Source organism: Macaca mulatta, chromosome X, assembly GCF_049350105.2.
Source record: "Macaca mulatta isolate MMU2019108-1 chromosome X, T2T-MMU8v2.0, whole genome shotgun sequence".
Lineage (NCBI taxonomy): Eukaryota > Metazoa > Chordata > Mammalia > Primates > Cercopithecidae > Macaca > Macaca mulatta.
Genome location: NC_133426.1, coordinates 91,752,429 through 91,772,824, shown reverse-complemented (window position 1 = coordinate 91,772,824; position 20,396 = coordinate 91,752,429). Strand labels below are relative to the sequence as shown.

At 35.7% G+C, this 20,396-nt stretch overlaps 1 protein-coding gene across 3 annotated transcripts in view; it reads left to right on the top strand.

Moving 5' to 3' along the window:
* POF1B (POF1B actin binding protein) overlaps positions 1-20,396 on the top strand; it is a 107,569-nt gene that overhangs the window by 62,986 nt on the left and 24,187 nt on the right. For all 3 annotated transcript variants that reach the window (XM_077988095.1, XM_015127759.3, XM_015127757.3), the window contains exons 9-15: positions 596-670; positions 12,677-12,769; positions 13,612-13,725; positions 14,556-14,708; positions 15,067-15,186; positions 16,495-16,623; positions 17,474-17,556. In XM_077988095.1, the coding sequence (XP_077844221.1) occupies positions 596-670; positions 12,677-12,769; positions 13,612-13,725; positions 14,556-14,708; positions 15,067-15,186; positions 16,495-16,623; positions 17,474-17,556 (767 nt within the window). The remainder of the gene's footprint in view (positions 1-595; positions 671-12,676; positions 12,770-13,611; positions 13,726-14,555; positions 14,709-15,066; positions 15,187-16,494; positions 16,624-17,473; positions 17,557-20,396) is intronic.

The window sequence follows — 20,396 nt, the reverse complement described above, 5'->3', positions numbered from 1 at the left end:
TGCATTCATTACAATTATTCAGTAATTCCTAAATTACCTTTAAGAAATACTTCCCTTCAGCTCCTCACTTAAAATTAGTTGAAGCTGTTTCAGTGTTGTGGTGGCAACATCACAATCTTTCAAAAGTCACCACAGCTCTATGTAAATTCTCAGTAAAACCTGTAACACCCTTAATTTTTATTTCCCAAAGTTTTCATTATTTCAAAAATGAACTTCTAGAATGTCATATCACCCAAAAAAACTTCCAGTTTTTAAAAATATACAATGAATAAAGTGTGTAAAGGTATTTAATAGACCATTTTGCTTTTGTTTTAATTTCATTTTTTTAAAAATAGAAATGGAACTTCTCATTGGTTGCCCAAAGGTTTTCCCTCAAATGCGTGGAATTCAGGATTATTTTTATACTGTTTGTAATACAATTGATTTTTTAAAAATAAGAACTGATAAGGCTAGAAATTAAACTCATAGAAACTGTTTCTCAAAAAGTGAATCTTTTAATATTCCTAAAATATGTCCCATTACACAAAAGTCTGTGGATTGCTTTTCTTAAGATTGACATGTATCTGTTCCATGGATAAGCCTTTTTTTCTTACAGTCGGAAGACATTGAATCATTGATTCCTAAAGGATTATCAGAGTTTACAAAACAGCAAATTCGCTACATTCTGCAGGTGAGATGGGGTCAAGCGTGGATGTGTGAAATCAACACTAACAAACAGCTTCCTAGGTTGCTTCCCTTGATTAAGAACAGAAAGTCCCAAATTAAAATCCTCTTTCCTAAGAGTTGATGATTCTTTGATTAGACTAGGGTTATATTTCAGTTTAGTGAGATCACCAAAAAGTATATTGAATGACTAGCATCTGGGAACACATTCTGGAAATATTATTCCCTTCTATAGAATGCCCTTATTTACCCCTCAGCACTTTAGTACAATCTGACTCTATCTCATAGTTTTTGCCTTCCTCTTCTCCATTCCACCCTCTTTCCTACCACACGCACCCTATCTCATCATTGGCAAGGAGAAATGGAAAGGCCAATTCCTTACTTTTCCAGAATTGTGGTAGAGACCACTGGAACAGTAAATTCCCCATGAGGAAGGGAGAGACCACAGATCAAGACAGATAATAAGGACTGGGCGCGGTGGCTCACGCCTGTAATCCCAGCACTTTGGGAGGCTGAGGTGGGCGGATCCCTTGATGTCAGGAGTTTGAGACCAGCCTGGTCAGCATGGTAAAACCCCGTCTCTCTACTAAAAATACAAAAATAAGCCGGGCATGTTGGTGCATGCCTGTAATCCCAGCTACTTGGGAGGCTGAAGCAGGAGAATCGCTTGAATACAGGAGGTGGAGATTGCAGTGAGCTGAGATCGCACCACTGCACTGCAGCCTGGGCAACAAAGCAAGACTCCGTCTCAAAAAAAAAAAAAAAAAAAAAGAAAAGATAGATGCTAAGAAAATATGACTAAAAAGAAGAGTACATGTTTTTCCAACAAATGAACCTAAAGATAATCTAGTTTTGTCTGGTGACGCCAATTTCTAAGTTTGATATTTGGTCTCAGGTCTTTGTTGATCACCAAAGTATTGAACCTGGTATAATGTTTATGAAAATTAAATGAAATATTATTTTTAGTGACAAACAGTCTGTATTATAGATGGTGGTTTGAGGAACACATATGCTCCTCAAAACCTGAATCTGGGAGCCATTCTTGATATTATCTCTGGTGGTGGGATGTCCATCCAACGTGCATTCCAGGTCTATTTTTTTTTAAAAACTCTTTCTGAGGATCTTTGCGTCTAAGTTCATGAGACACATTGGTTTGTAGGTTTGTAGTTTTCTTTTCTTTCTTTTTTTCGGTACTCTCTTTGGTTTTGATATCAGGGTAATACAAGTTTCATAAAATGAGTTAGGAAATGTTTCTTCCATTTCTATTTTCTAGAAGACTCTGAATATTTGTTGCTAATTCCTTTTTAACATTTGATAGAATTCTGCAGTGAAAATATCTGGGCCTGGAGATTTGGTTTAGGGGAATAAAAAAACTAAATTCAATTCCTTAATAGTTACAGGGATCTTCAAATGATTTATTTTATATTGGGTGAGTTATGGTATCTTGTGTTTATCAAAGAAGTAGTCCATTCCATCTAAGTTGTCAAATCTATGCATGTATAGTTGTTCATGTTGTTTATAGTATTTTATCCTTTTGATGGCTGTACTGCTATTCTCTATTTAATTCTTGATATTAATAATTAGTGTCTTCTGTTTTTCTTCTTTGTCAATCTTGTCAGAGGCTTATCAATTTTATTGACTTTTTCAAATAAGCAGATTTTAGTTTCATTGGTCTTCGCTATTGTTTTTCTGTTTTCAGTTTCATTGATTTCTGTTTTAAAAGAATGAATTTTAATGGTCTTACCACAAAAATGATAAGTTTCTGTTCTTATCTGTATTACGCCCTATCTTTGCTTGCTTTTGGTATATTTTGCTCTTATTTGTCTAGGTGCTTGACATAGGAACTTAGGTTATTGATTTGGAACCTCTCTTGTTTTCTAATATAAGCATTTAGTGCTACAATTTCCCTTTTAGCATGGCTTTAACTTTCTTTTGATTAATGTTTGTGTGGTTTGATTATTGTCCAACCTTTTACTATCATATATATACATATATATATGCAAAATTTTCATTTTATTTGAAGCGAGTACCTTATAGATACGGGAGTGGGATTTTTTTTCTTTATCCTCTCAGTCAATCTCTGTCTTTTATTTATTTTGTATATTTAGATAAGTTGCAATTATTGTTATGTTAGGGCTAGATCAGTCATTTTGTTTTGTTTCCTGTTTGTTGTCTCTAATTTTTGTTTCCCTGTTTTCTTTGTCCTGCTTTCCCATGGATTACTTGAACATGTTTTAGAATTCCACTTTAATTTGTCTCTAGTACCCTTGCTTGTATCTCTTACTATGGCTTTTTAGTGGTTGCTCTAAGTATTACATTGTATATTATTTTAAACCATTTAAACACTTAGCCCAGTGAACTGGTGTTGATATTTCACCAGTTTCAGTGAAATGTATAAAATTTTGCTTCCTTTACATATCTTTATTATCTGCATTTATAATTGTCTTAAATATTCTCTCTACATACATTGAGAACTACATTAGACAGTGTTACTAAATTTTGCTTCAACCACTTAACATAATTTAGAAAATTCTAGAAAAGTTTCCAGGGCAAGATGGCTGAATAGGAACAGCTCGGGTCTGCAGCTCCCAGAGAGATCAATGCAGAAGACAAATGATTTCTGCATTTTGAACTAAGGTACCCAGCTCATCTCATTGGGACTGGTTAGACAGTGGGTGCAGCCCACAGAGGGCAAGCAGAAGCAGAGTGGGATGTCACCTCACCCGGGAAGTGCAAGGGGTTGGGGAACTCCTTTCCCTAGCCAAGGGAAGCGGTGAGGGACTGTGCCATGAGGAACTCTGCACTCTGGCCCAGATACAACACATTTCCCACGGTCTTCAAAACCCATAAACCAGGAGATAACCTCGGGTGCCTACACCATCAGGGCCTTGGGTTTCAAGCACAAAACTGGGTGGCCATTTGGGCAGACACTGAGCTAGCTGCAGGAGTTTTTTTTTTTTTTTTCATAACCTAGTGGCACCTGGAACACCAGTGAGACAGAACCCTTCACTCCCCCGGAAAGGGGGCTGAAGCCAGGGAGCCAAGTGGTCTAGCTCAGTGGATCCCACCCCCATGGAGCCCAGCATGCTAAGATCCACTGGCTTGAAATTCTTGCTGCCAGCAGAGCAGTCTGAAGGCAACCTGGGACACTCAAGCTTGGTGCGGGGGAGAGGCATCCACCATTACTAAGGCTTGAGTAGGAGGTTTTCCCCTCACAGTGTAAACAAACAAAGTTGCCAGGAAGTTCAAACTGGGTGGACCCCATCACAGCTCAGCAAAGCCTCTGTAGCCAGACTGCCTCTCTAGATTCCTCCTCTCTGGGCAGGTCATCTCTGAAAGAAAGGCAGTAGCCCCAGTCAGGGGCTTACAGATAAAAGTCCCATCTCCCTGGGACAGAGCACCTGAGGGAAGGGGCAGCTGTGGGTGCAGCATCAGCATACTTAAACGTTCCTGCCTGCTGGCTCTGAAGACAGCAGCAGATCTCCCAGCACAGTGATCTCGCTCTGCTAAGGGACAGACTGCCTCCTCAACTGGTTCTGATGCCTGGGCCCCCTGACTAGGAGATATCTCCCAGCAGGGGTCTATGGTCACCTCAAACAGGAGAGCTACAGCTGGCATTGTGTGGGTACCCCTCTGGGATGAAGCTTCCAGAGGAAGGAACAGGCAGCAATCTTTGCTGTTCTGCAGCCTCTGCTGGTGATACCCAGGAAAACAGGGTCTGGAGTGGACCTCCAGGAAACTCCAGCAGACGTGCAGCAGAGGGGCCTATTAGAAGGAAAACTAACAAAAAGAAAGGAATAGCATGAACATCAACAGAAAGGATGTCCACACACAAACCACTTCCGAAGGTCACTGACATCAAAGGCCAAAGGTAGATAAATCCACGAAGATGAGGAAAAAACAGTGGAAAAAGGCTGAAAATTCCAAAAACCAGAATGACTCTTCTCCTCCAAAGGATCTCAACTCCTTGCCAGGAAGGTGAACAAAACTGGATGGGGAATGAGTTTGACGAATTGACAGAGGTAGGCTTCAGAAGGTGGGTAGTAACAAATTCCTCCGAGCTAAAGGAGCATGTTCTAACCTAATGCAAGGAAGCTAAGAACCTTGAAAAAAGGTTAGAGGAATTGCTAACTAGAATAACCAGTTTAGAGAAGAACATAAATGACGTGATGGAGCTGAAAAACACAGCATGAGAACTTCTTGAAGCATACACAAGTATCAATAGCCAAATTGATCAAGCAGAATAAAGGATATCCCAGATTGAAGATCAATTTATCCAAATAAAGCAAGAAGACAAGATTAGAGAAAAAACAATGAAAAAGAATGAACAAAGCCTCCAAGAAATATGGGACTATGTGAAAAGATCAAATCTACGTTTGATTGGTACACCTGAAAGTGATGGGGAGCATTGAACCAAGTTGGAAAGCACTCTTTAGGATATTATCCAGGAGAACTTCCCCAACCTAGCAAGACCAGCCAACATTCAAATTCAGGAAACACAGAGAGCACCAAAAAGATACTCCTTGAGAAGAGCAAACCCAAGACACATAATCGTTAGATTCACCAAGGTTGAAATGAAGGAAAAAATGTCAAGGGCAGCCAGAGAGAAAGGTCGGGTTACCCACAAAGGGAAGCCCATCAGACTAATAGTGGATCTTTCTGCAAAAACCCTACAAGGCAGAAGAGAGTAGGGGACAATATTCAACACTCTTAAAGAAAAGAATTTTCAACCCAGAATTTCATATCCAGTTAAAGTAAACTTCACAAGCAAAGGAGAAATAAAATCCTTTACAAACAAGCAAATATTGAGAGATTTTGTCACAACCAGGCCTGCCTTACAAGAGCTCCTGGAGGAAGCACTAAATATGGAAAGGAAAAACCAGTTCCAGCCACTACCAAAATATAAAATATTGTAAAGACCATCGACACTATGAAGAAACTGCATCAACTAACGGGCAAAGTAACCAGCTGGCATCATAATGACAGGATCAAATTCACACATAACTATGTTAACCTTAAATGTAAAAGGGCTAAATGCCCCAGTTAAAAGGCACAGACTGGCAAACTGGATAAAGAGTGAACACCCATCAGTGTGCTGTATTCAGGAGACCATCTCACATGCAAAGACACACATAGGTTCAAAATAAAGGGATGGAGGAAGATTTACCAAGCAAATGGAAAGAAAAAAAAAAGCAGGGGTTGCAATCCTAGTCTGTGATAAAACAGACTTTAAACCAATTAAGATTTTAAAAAGACAGAGAAGGGCATTACATAATGGTAAAGGGATTGATGCAACAAGAAGAGCTACCTATCCTAAATATATATGCACCCAATACAGGAGCACCCAGATTCATAAAGTAAGTTCTTAGAGACCTACAAAGAGACTTAGACTCCCATACAATAATAGTCGGAGACTTTAACAGCCTACTGTTAATATTAGACAGATCAATGTGACATAAAATTCAAAAGGATATTCAGGACTTGAACTCTGCCCTAGGCCAAGTAGACCTAATAGACATCTACAGAATTCTCCACCCCAAATCAACAGAATGTACATTATTCTCAGCACTACATCACACTTATTCTAAAATCTACCACACAATTGGTAGTAAAACACTTCTCAGCAAATATAAAGCAACAAAAATCATAAGAAACAGTCTCTCTGACCACAGTGCAATCAAATTAGAACTCGGGATTAATAAACTCACTCAAAACCGCACAATTACATGGATACTGAACTATCTACTCCTGAATGACTACTGGGTAAATAATGAAATCAAGGTAGAAATAAACAAGTTCTTTGAAATCAATGAGAACAAAGACACAACATACCAGAATCTCTGGGACACATTTAAAGCAGTGTTTAGAGGGAAATTTATAGCACTAAATGCCCACAGGAGAAAGTGGAAAAAATCTAAAATCAACATCCTAACATCATAATTAAAAGAACTAGAGAAGCAAGAGCAAACAAATTCAAAACCTAGCAGAAGACAAGAAATAACTAAAATCAGAACAGAACTGAGGGAGATACAGACAGGAAATACTCTTCAAAAAAATCAATGAATCCAGGAGCTGGTTTTTTTGAAAATATTAACAAAATAGATAGACCACTAGCCAGACTAATAAAGAAGAAAAGAGAGAAAAATAGACACAATAAAAAATCATAAAGGGGATATCACCACTGATCCCACAGAAATACAAACTACCATCAGAGAATACTATAAACACATCTAAGCAAATAGACCAGAAAAACTAGAAGAAATGGAAAAATTCCTAGAAACATACACCCTCCCAAGGCTAAACCAGGAAGAAGTTGAATCCCTGAATAGACCAATAACAAGTTCTGAAATTGAGGCAGTAATTAATAGCCTACCAACCAAAAAAACAAAAACAAAAACAAAAACAAACAAACAAACAAACAAAAACAAAGAAAGAAAAAACAAAAAGCCCAGGACCAGACAGATTCACAGCCAAATTCTACCAGAGGGACAAAGAGGAGCTGGTAACATTCCTTCTGAAACTATTCCAAACAATAGTAAAAGAGAGACTCCTCCCTAACTCATTTTATGAGGCCAGCATCATCCTGATACCAAAACCTGGTAGAGACAGAACAAAAAAAGGAAATTTCAGGCCAATATCCCTGATGAACATCAATGCAAATATCCTCAATAAAATACAGGCAAACTGAATTCAGCAGCATATCAAAAAGCTTATCCACCAAGATCAAGTCAGCTTCATCACCAGAATGCAAGGCTGATTCAACATATGCAAATCAATAAACATAATCCATTACATAAACAGAACAAATGAGAAAAACCACATGATTATCTCAATAGAGGCAGAAAAGGCCTTTGATAAAATTCAACACCCCTTCATGCTAAAAACTCTCAATAAACTAGGTATTGATGGAACATATCTCAAAATAATAAGAACCATTTATGACAAACCCACAGCCAATATCATACTGAATGGGCAAAAGCTGGAAGCATTCTCTTTGAAAACTGGCACAAGACAGGGATGCCCTCTTTCACTACTCCTATTCAACACAGTATTGGAAGTTCTGGCCAGGACAACCAGGCAAGTGAAAGAAATAAAGGGTATTCAAATAGCAAGAGAGGAAGTCAAATTGCCTCTGTTTGCAGCTGACATGATTGTATATTTAGAAAACCCCATTGTCTCAACCCAAAATCTCCTTAAGGTGATAAGCAACTTCAGCAAAGTCTCAAGATACAAAATCAATGTGCAAAAATCACAGACATTCCTATACACTAATAATAGACAAACAGAGAGCCAAATCATGAGTGAACTCACATTCACAATTGCTACAAAGAGAATAAAATACCTAGGAATTCAACTTATAAGGGATGTGAAGGACCTCTTCCAGGAGAGCTACAAACCACTGCTCAAGGAAATAAGAGAGGACACAAACAAATGGAAAAACATTCCATTCTTATGGATAGGAAGAATCAATATCTTGAAAATGGTCATATTAGTTAAAGTAATTTATAGATTCAGTGTTAACCCTATCAAGCTACCACTGAGTTTCTTCACAGAATTAGAAAAAATACTTTAAATTACATATGGAACCAAAAAAAGAGCACATATATCCAAGAAAATCCTAAGCAAAAAGAACAAAGCCTGGAGGCATCATGCTACCTGACTTCAAACTATACTACAAGGTTACAGTAACTAAAACAGCATAGTACCAGTACCAAAACAGAGAGATAGACCAATGGAACAGAACAGAGGCCTCAGAAATAATGCCACACATTTACAACCATTGGATCTTTGACAAACTGGACAAAAACAAGCAATGGGAAAAGGATTCCCTATTTAATAAATAATGCTGGGAAAACTGGCTAGCCATATGCTGAAAACTGAAACTGGACCCCTTCCTTACATCTTATAAAAGAATTAACTCAAAATGGATTAAAGACTTATATGTAAGACCTAAAACCATAAAACTCTAGAAGAAAACCTAGGCAATACCATTCAGGACATAGGCATGGGAAAGACTCCATGACTAAAACACCAAAAGCAATGGCAACAAAAACAAAAATTGACAAATGGGATCTAATTGAACTAAAGAGCTTCTGCACAGCAAAAGAAACTATCACCAGAGTCAACAGGCACCCTACAGAATGGGAGAAAATTTTTGCAATCTATTCATCTGACAAAGGACTAATACTGAGAATCTACAAATAACTTAAACAAATTTACAAGACAAAAACAACCCCATCAAAAAGTGGCCAAATGATATGAACAGACATTTCTCAAAATAAGACATTAATGCAGCCAACAAATATAGGAAAAAATGCTCATCATCATTGGTCATTAGAGCAATGCAAATCAGAACCACAATGAGATACCATCTCATGTCAGTTAGAAAGGCGATCATCAAATAGTCAGGAAAAAACAAATGCTTGAGAGCATGTGGAGAAATAGGAACACTTTTAGACTGTTGGTTGGAGTGTAAGTTAGTTTAACCAGTGTGGCGCTTCCTCAAGGATCTAGAACTAAAAATACCATTTGACTCAGCAATCCCATTACTGGGTATATACCCAAAGATTATAAATCATTCTACTATAAAGACACATGCACATGTATGTTTATTGCAGCACTATTCACAATAGTAAAGACTTGGAACCAACCCAAATTGCCCATCAATGATAGACTACATAAAGAAAATATGGGACATATGTACCATGGAATACTATGCAGCCATAAAAAAGGATGAGTTCATGTCCTTTGCAGGGACATGGATGAGGCTGGAAACCATCATTTGCAGCAAACTGGCACAGAAACAGAAAACCAAACACCTCATGTTCTCACTCATAAGTGGGAGTTGAACAGTGAGAACACATGGGAACATCACACACCAGGGCCTGTCATGGGGTGAGGGGTTAGGGGAGGGATAGCATTAGAAGAAACACCTAATGTAGACGACAGTTTGATGGGTGCAGTAAACCACCATAGCACATGCATACCTATGTAAGAAACCTGCACATTCTGCACATGTATCCCAGAACTTAAAGTATAATAAAAAAAGAAAACTCTAGAAAAGAAGGAAAACCTATTATATTTACCATATTTTTGCTTGCCATGCTATATCTTCCTTCTTAATGTTCCAAATTCTTTCTTTTATCCTTTTCTTTTCTTTAGGCAACTTCTTTTAGCTATTCTTTAAGGTTAGGTCTGCTAGTGACAAATTATTTTCATTTTCCCTCATCCGAAAATGTGATTTTCCCTCCATTCCTAAAGGATAATTTCACTGCATATAGAATTTACAGTTGACAATTATTTTCTTTCAGTACTTAAAAAATAATATGCTAGTTCCTTCTGGGCTTCATGATTTGTAATGAGAAATCTGTTGTCATTTGAATTGTTATTCCCAATAATTAATGTTTTTCTTGCTGCTTTGAAAATTTTTAGTCTGTCTTTAGTTTAAAGAAGTTTGACTCTGATTTGCCTGGTAATGGATTTCTTTGGGTTTATCCTGTTTGGGATATGCTCAGCTTCTTGAATATGTATGTTACCAGGTTTTACTAATTTGGAAAACTTCTCAGTCATAATTTTTTAAACATTTTTTCAGCTCCATCCTCTTTCTCCTTTCCTTCCAGAACTCTGAACATGAAAACTAGATATGTGGTATACACCCACAGGCCCTTAGGCTCTGTTTAATTTTTTCTAATCTATTTGTTTCTGATATTCAGATTATATACTTTATTTTATTCTATCTTTAAGTTCACTAATTCTTTCCTGTGTTCTCTCTATTCTGCTTTTTAGCCTACCTCTTGAGAGTTTTGTTGTTCTGGTTTGGTTTTTGTTTCTTTGTCTTGTTATTGTCCTTTTCAGTTCTAAAATTTCCATTTAGGTATTCTTTATGTCTTCTATTTATTTGCTGAGACTTATTTTGTTGTTGAGACAATGTATTTTTACAGTCTCTTTGCAACTTCTTGTTGAAGTATTTATGATGATTGTTTTACACACTTTATCAGATAATTCTAACATTTCTATTATCTTGATGTTGTCATCAATTAAGTGTTTTTTCTTATTGAGTTATTTGTTGTTCTTGGAATTATGAGTGATTTTCAATTGACCCTGAACATGCCTGATCTTGTTTGATCTCAGAAGCTAAGCAGGATTGAGCCTGGCTAGTACTTGGATAGGAGACCTGGCCATTTTTATGTTGTGGTTCTCTGAGTCTTATTCAAATATTCAAATATCAGTGAAAGTGTGTGCACTACCTATTGTTGCCAGCTGGTGGTGGAAGTGGAGGTTCCCTCACTCAGCTTCTCTTGATGCAATAGGGTGAAAGTCCAAGCTCCCTTCACAGTCTCAACTGACATCACAGTGCATGGAATTTCATTTTTGGCCAGTAGGAATGAAAGCACCATCTCTTCACTCTGCCTTTTCTGACACCATCCCAGTGAATGGTGTTGTGTACCTCCCTAGAGCCTGACAAGGGGGCAGTCTAAGCTCTCTTCTTTGCCGTCGATTGTCTGTGTGGAAGTAGAGTTGCAGTTTCTTCTGTGGTGTTTGGCTAAGATAGAGTGGTTACTATCTAAAAGTTTTCTGTCCTGCTAGGCTGACCCTTTTATGGTCCTTTGGCTAGAGAGAGAATTCTCTTTTCAGGACTTTTGTTGTCCATTGATGTAACTAGATTACCAGCTTCCCCAACACTGATCTAATATATGAAGCAAAAAGAAAATCCAGGAACTCACTGCTGTGTCATTTCTCAGGTCCCAAGATTCGTAACCAATCATTTCTCTTGTCACCAATTTGAGTCTTTTTATATTTATTTTATATATAATGTCCAAGGTTTTTAGTTTTACTTAACAGGAAGGCTAGGGAAAAGTATTTTTTTCTTTCTTTTTTTTATGAAGCAACAAAAGCAGAGATTTATCGAAAACGAAAGCACACTCCACAGGGTGGGAGTGGGCTGAGCAATTGGCTCAAGAGCGCAGTTACAGAATTTTATGTGATTTAAATGCCCTCTAGAGGTTTCCCACTGGTAACTTGGTGTACACTCTATGTAAATGAAGTACTGGCCCGTTATCAGTCGGATTGGTTGCAGAAAGTGACCAATCAGAGGCTAAAGTTACAAAGTTATGCCTTAAACAATGTCTGATTGGTTGTGGAAAGTATTTCTACTCCATCTTCCCAGAAGCTGAAGTTGTCTGTTTTTTAAACAATTTTTCTTTAATGAAATAAGAATAATCTAGTAAAAGAGTGTCCTCTCTCTTTAAAATTTGAGATAAGCCAGGTGCAGTGGCTCACACCTGTAATCCCAGCACTTTAGGAGGCCAAGGCTGGTGGATCACTTGAGGTCAGTAGTTTGAGACCAGCCTGGCCAACACAGTGAAACCCGTTCTCTACTCAAAATACAAAAATTCACCGAGTGTTTTGGTGTGTACCTGTAGTCCCAGCTACTTGGGAAGCTGAGGTGGAAGAATTACTTGAACTCAAGGGGCAGAGATTGCAGTCGACTGAGATCATGCCACTACACTCCAGCCTAGGCGACAAAGTGAGACTCTGGTTAAAAAAAAAAAAAAAAAAAAAAAAATTGAGATAGCTCTATGCTTTAAAGTTAAACTTAATTATAATTATATTCTTCTCCCCTCAGGCAAAATTCAAGCAGTTGGCAATACACTTAGGGAGATTCATTTTATTATTTGATGATTGACTGTCTCATCTCTTCTAATCTTTTAAATAAAGAATAATGTAAAAATTAAATTTTGTTGCTAGGATTCTACTTTGTGACAAAGATGATACTTTATCATGGAAAAAATAATAAATATTTGTTATAAATACATTGCTATCTTCAGGAATATTATTTGGATTACTTACACACACTATTGACAAAATGCCTTGTATCACTATTCTAATTTGCCATATCAAAGTAAAATTATTAATAAGTTTGCTAGTAGGAACAAAAGAAAAGATAACTTTCCATATATTGCCTATTTTCAAATGTTAAGAAAACTAAACCATGAATCCTTTCTTCCTGCAGATGAGGGGCATGTCTGATAAGTCACTCCGACTAGTGCTGTCCACATTTAGCAACATACGGGAGGAGCTTGGACATCTTCAAAATGACTTGACAGTAAGATTTATTTTGATTTTTTCCAAAGCCTTTCTAGTTCCTAGCTTCCTAATACAGAAATAAAGATGTCCAGTATACATTTTTAAAATTTAATATAGCACAATATTATGCTTACTCCAACAAAGCTAAATTATTTTCTTCAAACAGTTAATTGGCATTGAGAGAGGAGAAAAGAGGTATCCAAAATGTAAATGAAAGAATGCTGGATGTGCACTTATCATTTAGTTTACCACTAAGGCAATTTAATGCTTAAAGCCAGAGAGTCGTCTTCAGAATTAAAATAATCTGACTTATTGAAGGTAAATCCCCCGTTTTTCATAATTATAAAGCATATTCCGAATTTCCATTCAAATATAACTTGAAAACATTTTTCTCTAAAAAATTAATTTTTCCTATTTTCTATTTTAGTGGTGCTCTTGGTGCCATCCGCTAGATACATTCAGAATGCTTTCCACACATTGAATAATGCCTTGAGGACTTTGGAGTAGTTTTGTTGTTTCTAGGTTATGATGAACATATTTAGACTCTAATTTAAAAATTTACCACTTGCTGGGATTAACAAGAACTCTTTGTAGATTGAAGGAAAACATTAAAATATTTCAGAAGGCTTTGCTTCATTTCATGTACAGTTAGTCCATCAAAATGTCTCTTTCAGTGAAGGTTTTGGAAGTTTCAATCACTTCCTATCCCATATTTTCTTAACTTTTAAGAATTCTGCTTTATTAAGCAAGTACAAATGAAACAAGTACTTATTTAAATCTTCCAAGGTAAACAAGTCTTTGTATTATGTGACTGTTAAGTTTCTGTAATTCTGAATCATAATAAATAATTTATGCTTCTAGTCACTGGAAAATGACAAGATGAGACTTGAGAAAGATTTATCATTCAAAGAAACTCAAATAAAAGAGTATGAAGAACTCTTGGCATCAGTGAGAGCAAATAATCACCAGCAGAAGGTAAATTGATGTTTTTGTTGATGTTAATCTAGATTGATAGCTTTTCATATGCACAATTACTGGCACACTGGAGTTATGAGATATAATCAAGACAGAATGAAAATATGATGGAAAAATTTGTTCATATGAGAATTGAGTGGCTTCGAGTATTTCCAATGGCTGAAAGCCCTCTCAGAAAAACAGATAATCTTATCTATTTGAGATATAAAGCACATATGGGACACAATTATTTGTCTTGTTGGGTGACCAGAATTGTATAAATACTAAAAATTTAGGTTCATGCATTTATTTAATCTACTAACATGTCAATGAAAAAAAGCTGTTGTAGACCTTAACACATGTTTGTGCAATAAATAAATGACTGAAAAAACCCTAGATGAGTTCTCTGGATGTCTGAGCAGAGAGAATTCCTAGGAAATTGTAAGTAGTCTCTAAGGAGTACCCTCTTCCTGACCTTTACTCCTATGGCTGTCCCAAATTCTTGCTCAGTTACTAGTTGTCACATAAATAATCAGGCATATAGTTGTTTTTGTGCCTACTAGAAAGCAGGGTAGTATTGTCACAGAGTAGCAAGAGTCTGATTGTTAAATTGAGACATTATAAATTCATCTACTCATGATTCCCTGTCACACAAAATAGGCAAGTGAGACTAGAGGCACCACTATAATATCTTACATGGCTGACTTACAAGTACCATCTAAGACCAAGAGTATAAGAAAACTGGGCATAGGAAAATATTTACTTGATTCAATTGAATGAATCAATAAAAAGAACACTCCCTCACCAAAAACAAAATGCATCTATCTTATGTACTTGTGTCTTCTTTACAGCAAGGACTTCAAGACTCAAGTTCAAAATGCCAGGCACTGGAAGAAAACAATCTCTCTCTTCGACATACACTATCAGACATGGAATACAGACTAAAAGAACTGGAATATTGTAAACGTAATTTAGAGCAAGAGAATCAAAACCTTAGAATGCAGGTATTAAAACTTCCTTTTAAATATACAGTATTACCTTAGTTACATCATTGTAATCCTAGCATTGGCAATAGTAAATATATATATATAATATATATAAATATATATATAATATATATAAATATATATATAAAAATATATATATATTAATCTTGAGAAAATATATGGACTGTTTTCCCTCACATACTGTTAGATCTTAATGACTGACATTTGAACTTTATAATACAGTTCTGGAAAATCACTTTCATTATTTCAATGTCTTACTTAATCATGTGGTTTTCATATAATAATAATCCTTGTAACGTAACACATATTTTCTTCAAAACAATCCAATTACAGATAGTTATTTTGCCTTCGGTAGGTTTCTGAGACTTGCACAGGCCCAATGCTGCAGGCTAAAATGGATGAGATTGGCAACCATTACACGGAGATGGTAAAAAACTTGAGAATGGAGAAAGACAGAGAGATCTGCAGGCTGAGGGTATGTTGATCCTACACTGCATAAATACACAGGTCAGCACAAACTTTCTAGCAAGATAATGATGGATTCAAGTTTAAAGCTACAAGAAAAAAATAGCCGAAGGTAGAGTTTTAGAAATATGTCATGTATCCTTTTTTTTTTTTAAATACACATTACTGTGTCTAAAATATAACTGCTAAATTATTTTCTAATTTAGTTTAATCTCTTCCAGGAAAGTGAAATAAGACATTCATTTCAGTGTTTTGGTTTTTATTAATTTATTGTTTGGGATAAGTGGATAACTCTTTATGATCTTGCCTAAAGCATGCTTGTGTAGACAAAAGCAATATTTGAGATTACTCAACAGAGCCACAGTTAGATTTGTAAAAATTCTCACTTAATTTCGAGGGATGGTAAATAGCAAGGACTTTGTCAAGCATGAGGAGGAAAACAGCGTTAAGTTTTATGTACCTATAGTTGACATCAAAATTAAGGTGATATTTGTAAGTATATATTACCTTATCTTGTAATTCTAGGTTGAATTTACTTAATTTAACCCTTATTTTACTGATTCCTAAATGTAGTAAAATATAGTTAAATGTTTTCATAAACAAAATAATCACAAATTTGTCTCTCCAAACATCACTGTGTAATTTTTACCAAAAATCAAAATGAAACAAAATATAATTTGTTATAAAAACCTACCAATACTTCTAGCAGATTTCCTCCACTGATTTCTTTTCCATCCCAACATTACTAATAGCACTTCTATCTAAGCTATACACATATGAGGTAAAGAGGGAAATGGACAATATTTGTAGTCAGAAGATCTGTCTTGGAGTTGCAGCTATGTTACTGCCTGACTGTGTCATTTAACCTCTCTGGTTTTGTAAATGAAGATTATAATAATGCTTATTTCACAGGACTGCTGTGAGAACTGAGATAATTCATGGAGGAGGAATATTTTGTGAACTGAAAATCAGAATATAATAGTAGTTATTGGTATTGCAATTTCCTGAATTATCATTTCAAGGACTCTAAAATGCCTGTTTTCTTAGCTTTACTTTAAATCTTGTGGCCTAAGACTGTTACATAGATAATGTTTAGTCCTACATAGCAAAGACATCTTAAAAAAAGGAGAAATTTGTAATTGGCATTTCATTTCATATTACATACTCATGAAATTCTGTGAAAGTTTATGACTATTGGTGTTTTACTTTCATTTCATAACTAACTGTGCGAGTTTGTGTCACTTAACCTCCCTGGAACTCAGTTACATATTTTCTATATAAATATTATACTAATACTTATTTCTTTTTAAATCCTTAGTCCCAATTAACCCAGTACCATAAAGATGTTTCAAAGAGGGATGGAAGTTGTAGTGACTTCCAATTTAAGCTTCATGAACTGACAAGCTTGCTGGAAGAGAAGGATTCCCTTATAAAGCGTCAGTCAGAGGTATAAAAGGAAGGGGTGGGGATGGAGAAAAGTAATACAACTTAGTACTGTCGTAGTGTAGGATAAATACTTCCCGTGGACTAGAAAAGGACACATATCCAGGAGTCACTTTATTTCATGAAATAAAATGTAGGTGCAAGTGAGGAAGTAGAATATACATATTTCAGGAGAAATAATTCAAATGAAAGTTAGAATTGAAGCAAAAAATAAATGCTGTTGTACATTTAATATTTTTAAGACATTGATTTTATATTTCATTAGCAGTGAAATTCCCAGTAGACTGTGACCTCCTTACTACATTATGAGCTGCTTCATTAAAGCATGTGTTATATTCCTCCATGTATCTGTAGCATGTAGTCCACGACCTGGCATTCAATAGGTACTGAAGGAATTATCAAAAATTATAGGTAATATTGTATCTGTTATGGAGCAAATGGTGCTGGTAGTAACATTCATTGATAATATCTTGTTAGAAACTATATCTGCTTATATATTAAAGTTTCAGTACTTTTCTTCTATGGATATACTTTTCAGGCTTTTCAGAGCAACAACTTTCACATCCTCATCTTGAGAACCACGCCCATTCAATCTCAAGTTATCTTCCAAATTTAGATATCCTGTATCAGTTGCAGGTTCCTGCACAGGCATATAATATAACTTATTAGGTACTGTGAAGCAACACTAGGTGATATTCAACAAGTGGGATTAGAACATTATTACCTCAAGGCTAAAAAGGAGTAAAAGGGAGGGAGTATAATCATTGTTAGTAACCCTTCTAAATGATTAAATGTATTTATTATCTCATGTTTCTACTTTCCGTCAAATGATTATATTATCTTTTATCTGTAAGGAACTCTCAAAGTTGCGGCAAGAAATATATTCCTCTCATAACCAACCCTCCACTGGTGGAAGGACTACTATTACCACTAAAAAGTAATGTATTTTGAAATGAAATTTGAATATAAAAATTATGATCATATAATTCATGTTATTTCATGTTTAATTGATACATACATGCTAGACAGAGTTTGGTGTTTTCTGCTGGCCAATTAGTCTACTGAAGAATGAATATTCACAAAAAGACATCACTATTTCAGTAAAAAAAAATCCTGAAGCACATCTTTCCTGAATTTACAATATATTAATTACCCTGGAAGTGAAAAACAAATAATTGTTTTTTTAACCAACCGCATTAGTTAGGACTCTCTCTGTTTCATGTAACAAAAGACCCAACATAAACTGGGACTTTTTAAAGTAACTTAACTGGGATTACTTGATATCCAGACCGATTTGTGTGTTCAAAATATGCCCTTATACATCTTTCTTTTCTTCCTTTTCTTTTCTTCTTTTTTCTTCTCTTTTCTTCTTCTTTTTTTTTTTTTTTTTTTTTGTTTGAGACGAGTCTTGCTCTGTCGCCCAGGCTGGAGGCTGGAGTGCAGTGATGCGAACTCTGCTCACTGCAAGCTCCGCCTCCCGGGTTCACGCCGTTTTCCTGCCTCAGCCAGTAGCTGGGACTAAAGGGGCCCGCCATCACGACGGGCTAATTTTTTTTTTTTTTGTATTTTTTAGTAGAAACGGGGTTTCACCGTGTTAGCCAGGATGGTCTCCATTTCCTGACCTCAAATGATCCGCCCGCCTCGACCTTCCAAAGTGCTGGAATTACAGGCGTGAGCCACCGCGCTCGGCCTAAATCTGTCTTTCTTTATATCTTGGCTCTGCTCTTTCCTGTGTAGATATCTTCCTCAGGTAAGGTCTACCCTCATGGTAGCAATATGACCACAAATTACATTCCAGCCTTTTAGCAAAACCAAATATAAAGTAATTATGAATACCTTCAGCAGAAGTCTATTTTGGATATTTCATATAAATGAAATAATACAATATGTAGTCTTTTGTGTCTGGATTTTTCATTTTGCATAATCTTTGCAGAATGCAACCATGATTTAGCATGAGTCAAGACTTCATTCCTTTTTTTTGCTAAATAATATCCAATTGTATGGATATACATTTTATTTATTGATTAATCAATTGGACATTTGGGTTGTTTTCAATTTTTGGCTATTGTGAATAATGCTGCTAACATCTGTGTACAAGTGTGTAAGGTACATGTATTCATTTCTTTTGAGTATACACGTAGGAGTGGAATTGATACGTCACATGGTAACTCTAGGCTTAAGGAATTGCCGTACTGTTTTCCAAAGCAAAAGCACCATCATACATTTCTAGTAGTGTATGAGGGTTCCACTTTCTCCCCGTCCTCACTGCCATTTGTTATTGTTCATCTCTTGGATTATGGCCATCCTAGGTGGTGGAAAGTGGTATCCATTTGGAGTTTTGATTTGTATTTCCCTAATAACTAATATTGTTTAGCAGTTTTTATGTGCTTATTGGCCATTTATACATCTTATTTGAAGAAATGTCCATTCAAATTTTTTTTCCCATCTAAGTGGGTTGTCTTTTTATAGTTGAATTGCAAGAGATTTTCACATGTTCTCATACAAGTCCCTTATCAGGGACAAGATTTGCAAATGTTTTCATCAATTCCATGGGTTGTCTTTTCATTATCTTGAGAGTATAATATGCAGCATAAGTATTTAATATAGAAAAAAATCTAATTCATCTATATTTTTTCTTGCTTGTATTATATAAAAAAACTATTGGTATTATATAAAAGAAACTATTGACAAACCTAAGGTCATAAAGTTTTATACTCATATGTATTTTGTCTTGTATTAATACAAACTCTCTTCTGGTTACTAATTGTATGAAATATCTTTTTCTGTCCTTTCCTTTTTTACGTATTTGTGTATTTGAATCTAAATTGTGACTCTTCTAAACCACACATAGTTGTATCTTTTTATACATTCTGCCAATCTCTGCTTTTAGTTGGAATATTTCATGCACTTACATTTAATGTAATTTATAAGTTAGGATTTACATTAGCTATTTTGCTATTTGTTTCTATGTCTTACATGTTTTTTGTTCTTCTGTTCCTCCATTCCTGTCTTCTTCTGTGTAAAATATTTTCTACAGTAACATTTTATTACTTTTAGTTACTTTTACTGCATTTTCCGAGTTTTTCCCCTTAGGTTTACTCCAGACATTTAATTAATATTTACCTGTATAGTTACCTTTACTGGTGATCTTTATTTCTTCATAGGGATTTGGGATGCTGTATAGAGTCCTTAAATTCCAGCCTGAAGGACTCCTTTAGTATTTCTTGTAGGACTTCCTTAGGTATTTCTTGTAGAACAGGTTTTGTAGTGACAAATTCTTTGAGTTTTTGCTTGTATGGGAAAATATTGCTTTTCCTTCATTTTTGAAGAATAGTTTTGCTGGATAAAATAATTCTCAGGTGACAGTGTTTTTTGTTGTTGTTGTTGTTACTTTGAATATGTCATCCCATTGCCTTCTGGCCTCTATAATTTCTGATGAGAAATCAGTTGATAATTTTTAATTGAGGATCCCTCTGACATGTTTCTTTTTTACAGCTTTCAAGATTATTTTTTTCTATGGCCCTTGACAATTTGATTATTATGTGTCAAGGTTTGGATCTCTTTTTTTTTTTTTTTTTTCTTTTCCACTATTTGGCATTTGTTGAGCTTCTTTGATGTGCAGGTTGATATTTTTAATCAAATTTGGGAAGTTTTCAGACATTTCTTCAGCTATTATTCCTGCCACTTTCCTCCCTCTCCTTGTGGAGAGGGAGGAAACTCACAGTTATCTGAGGCCCTGTTTATTTTTCTTCATTCTTTTTTCTTTCTGTTCCTCAG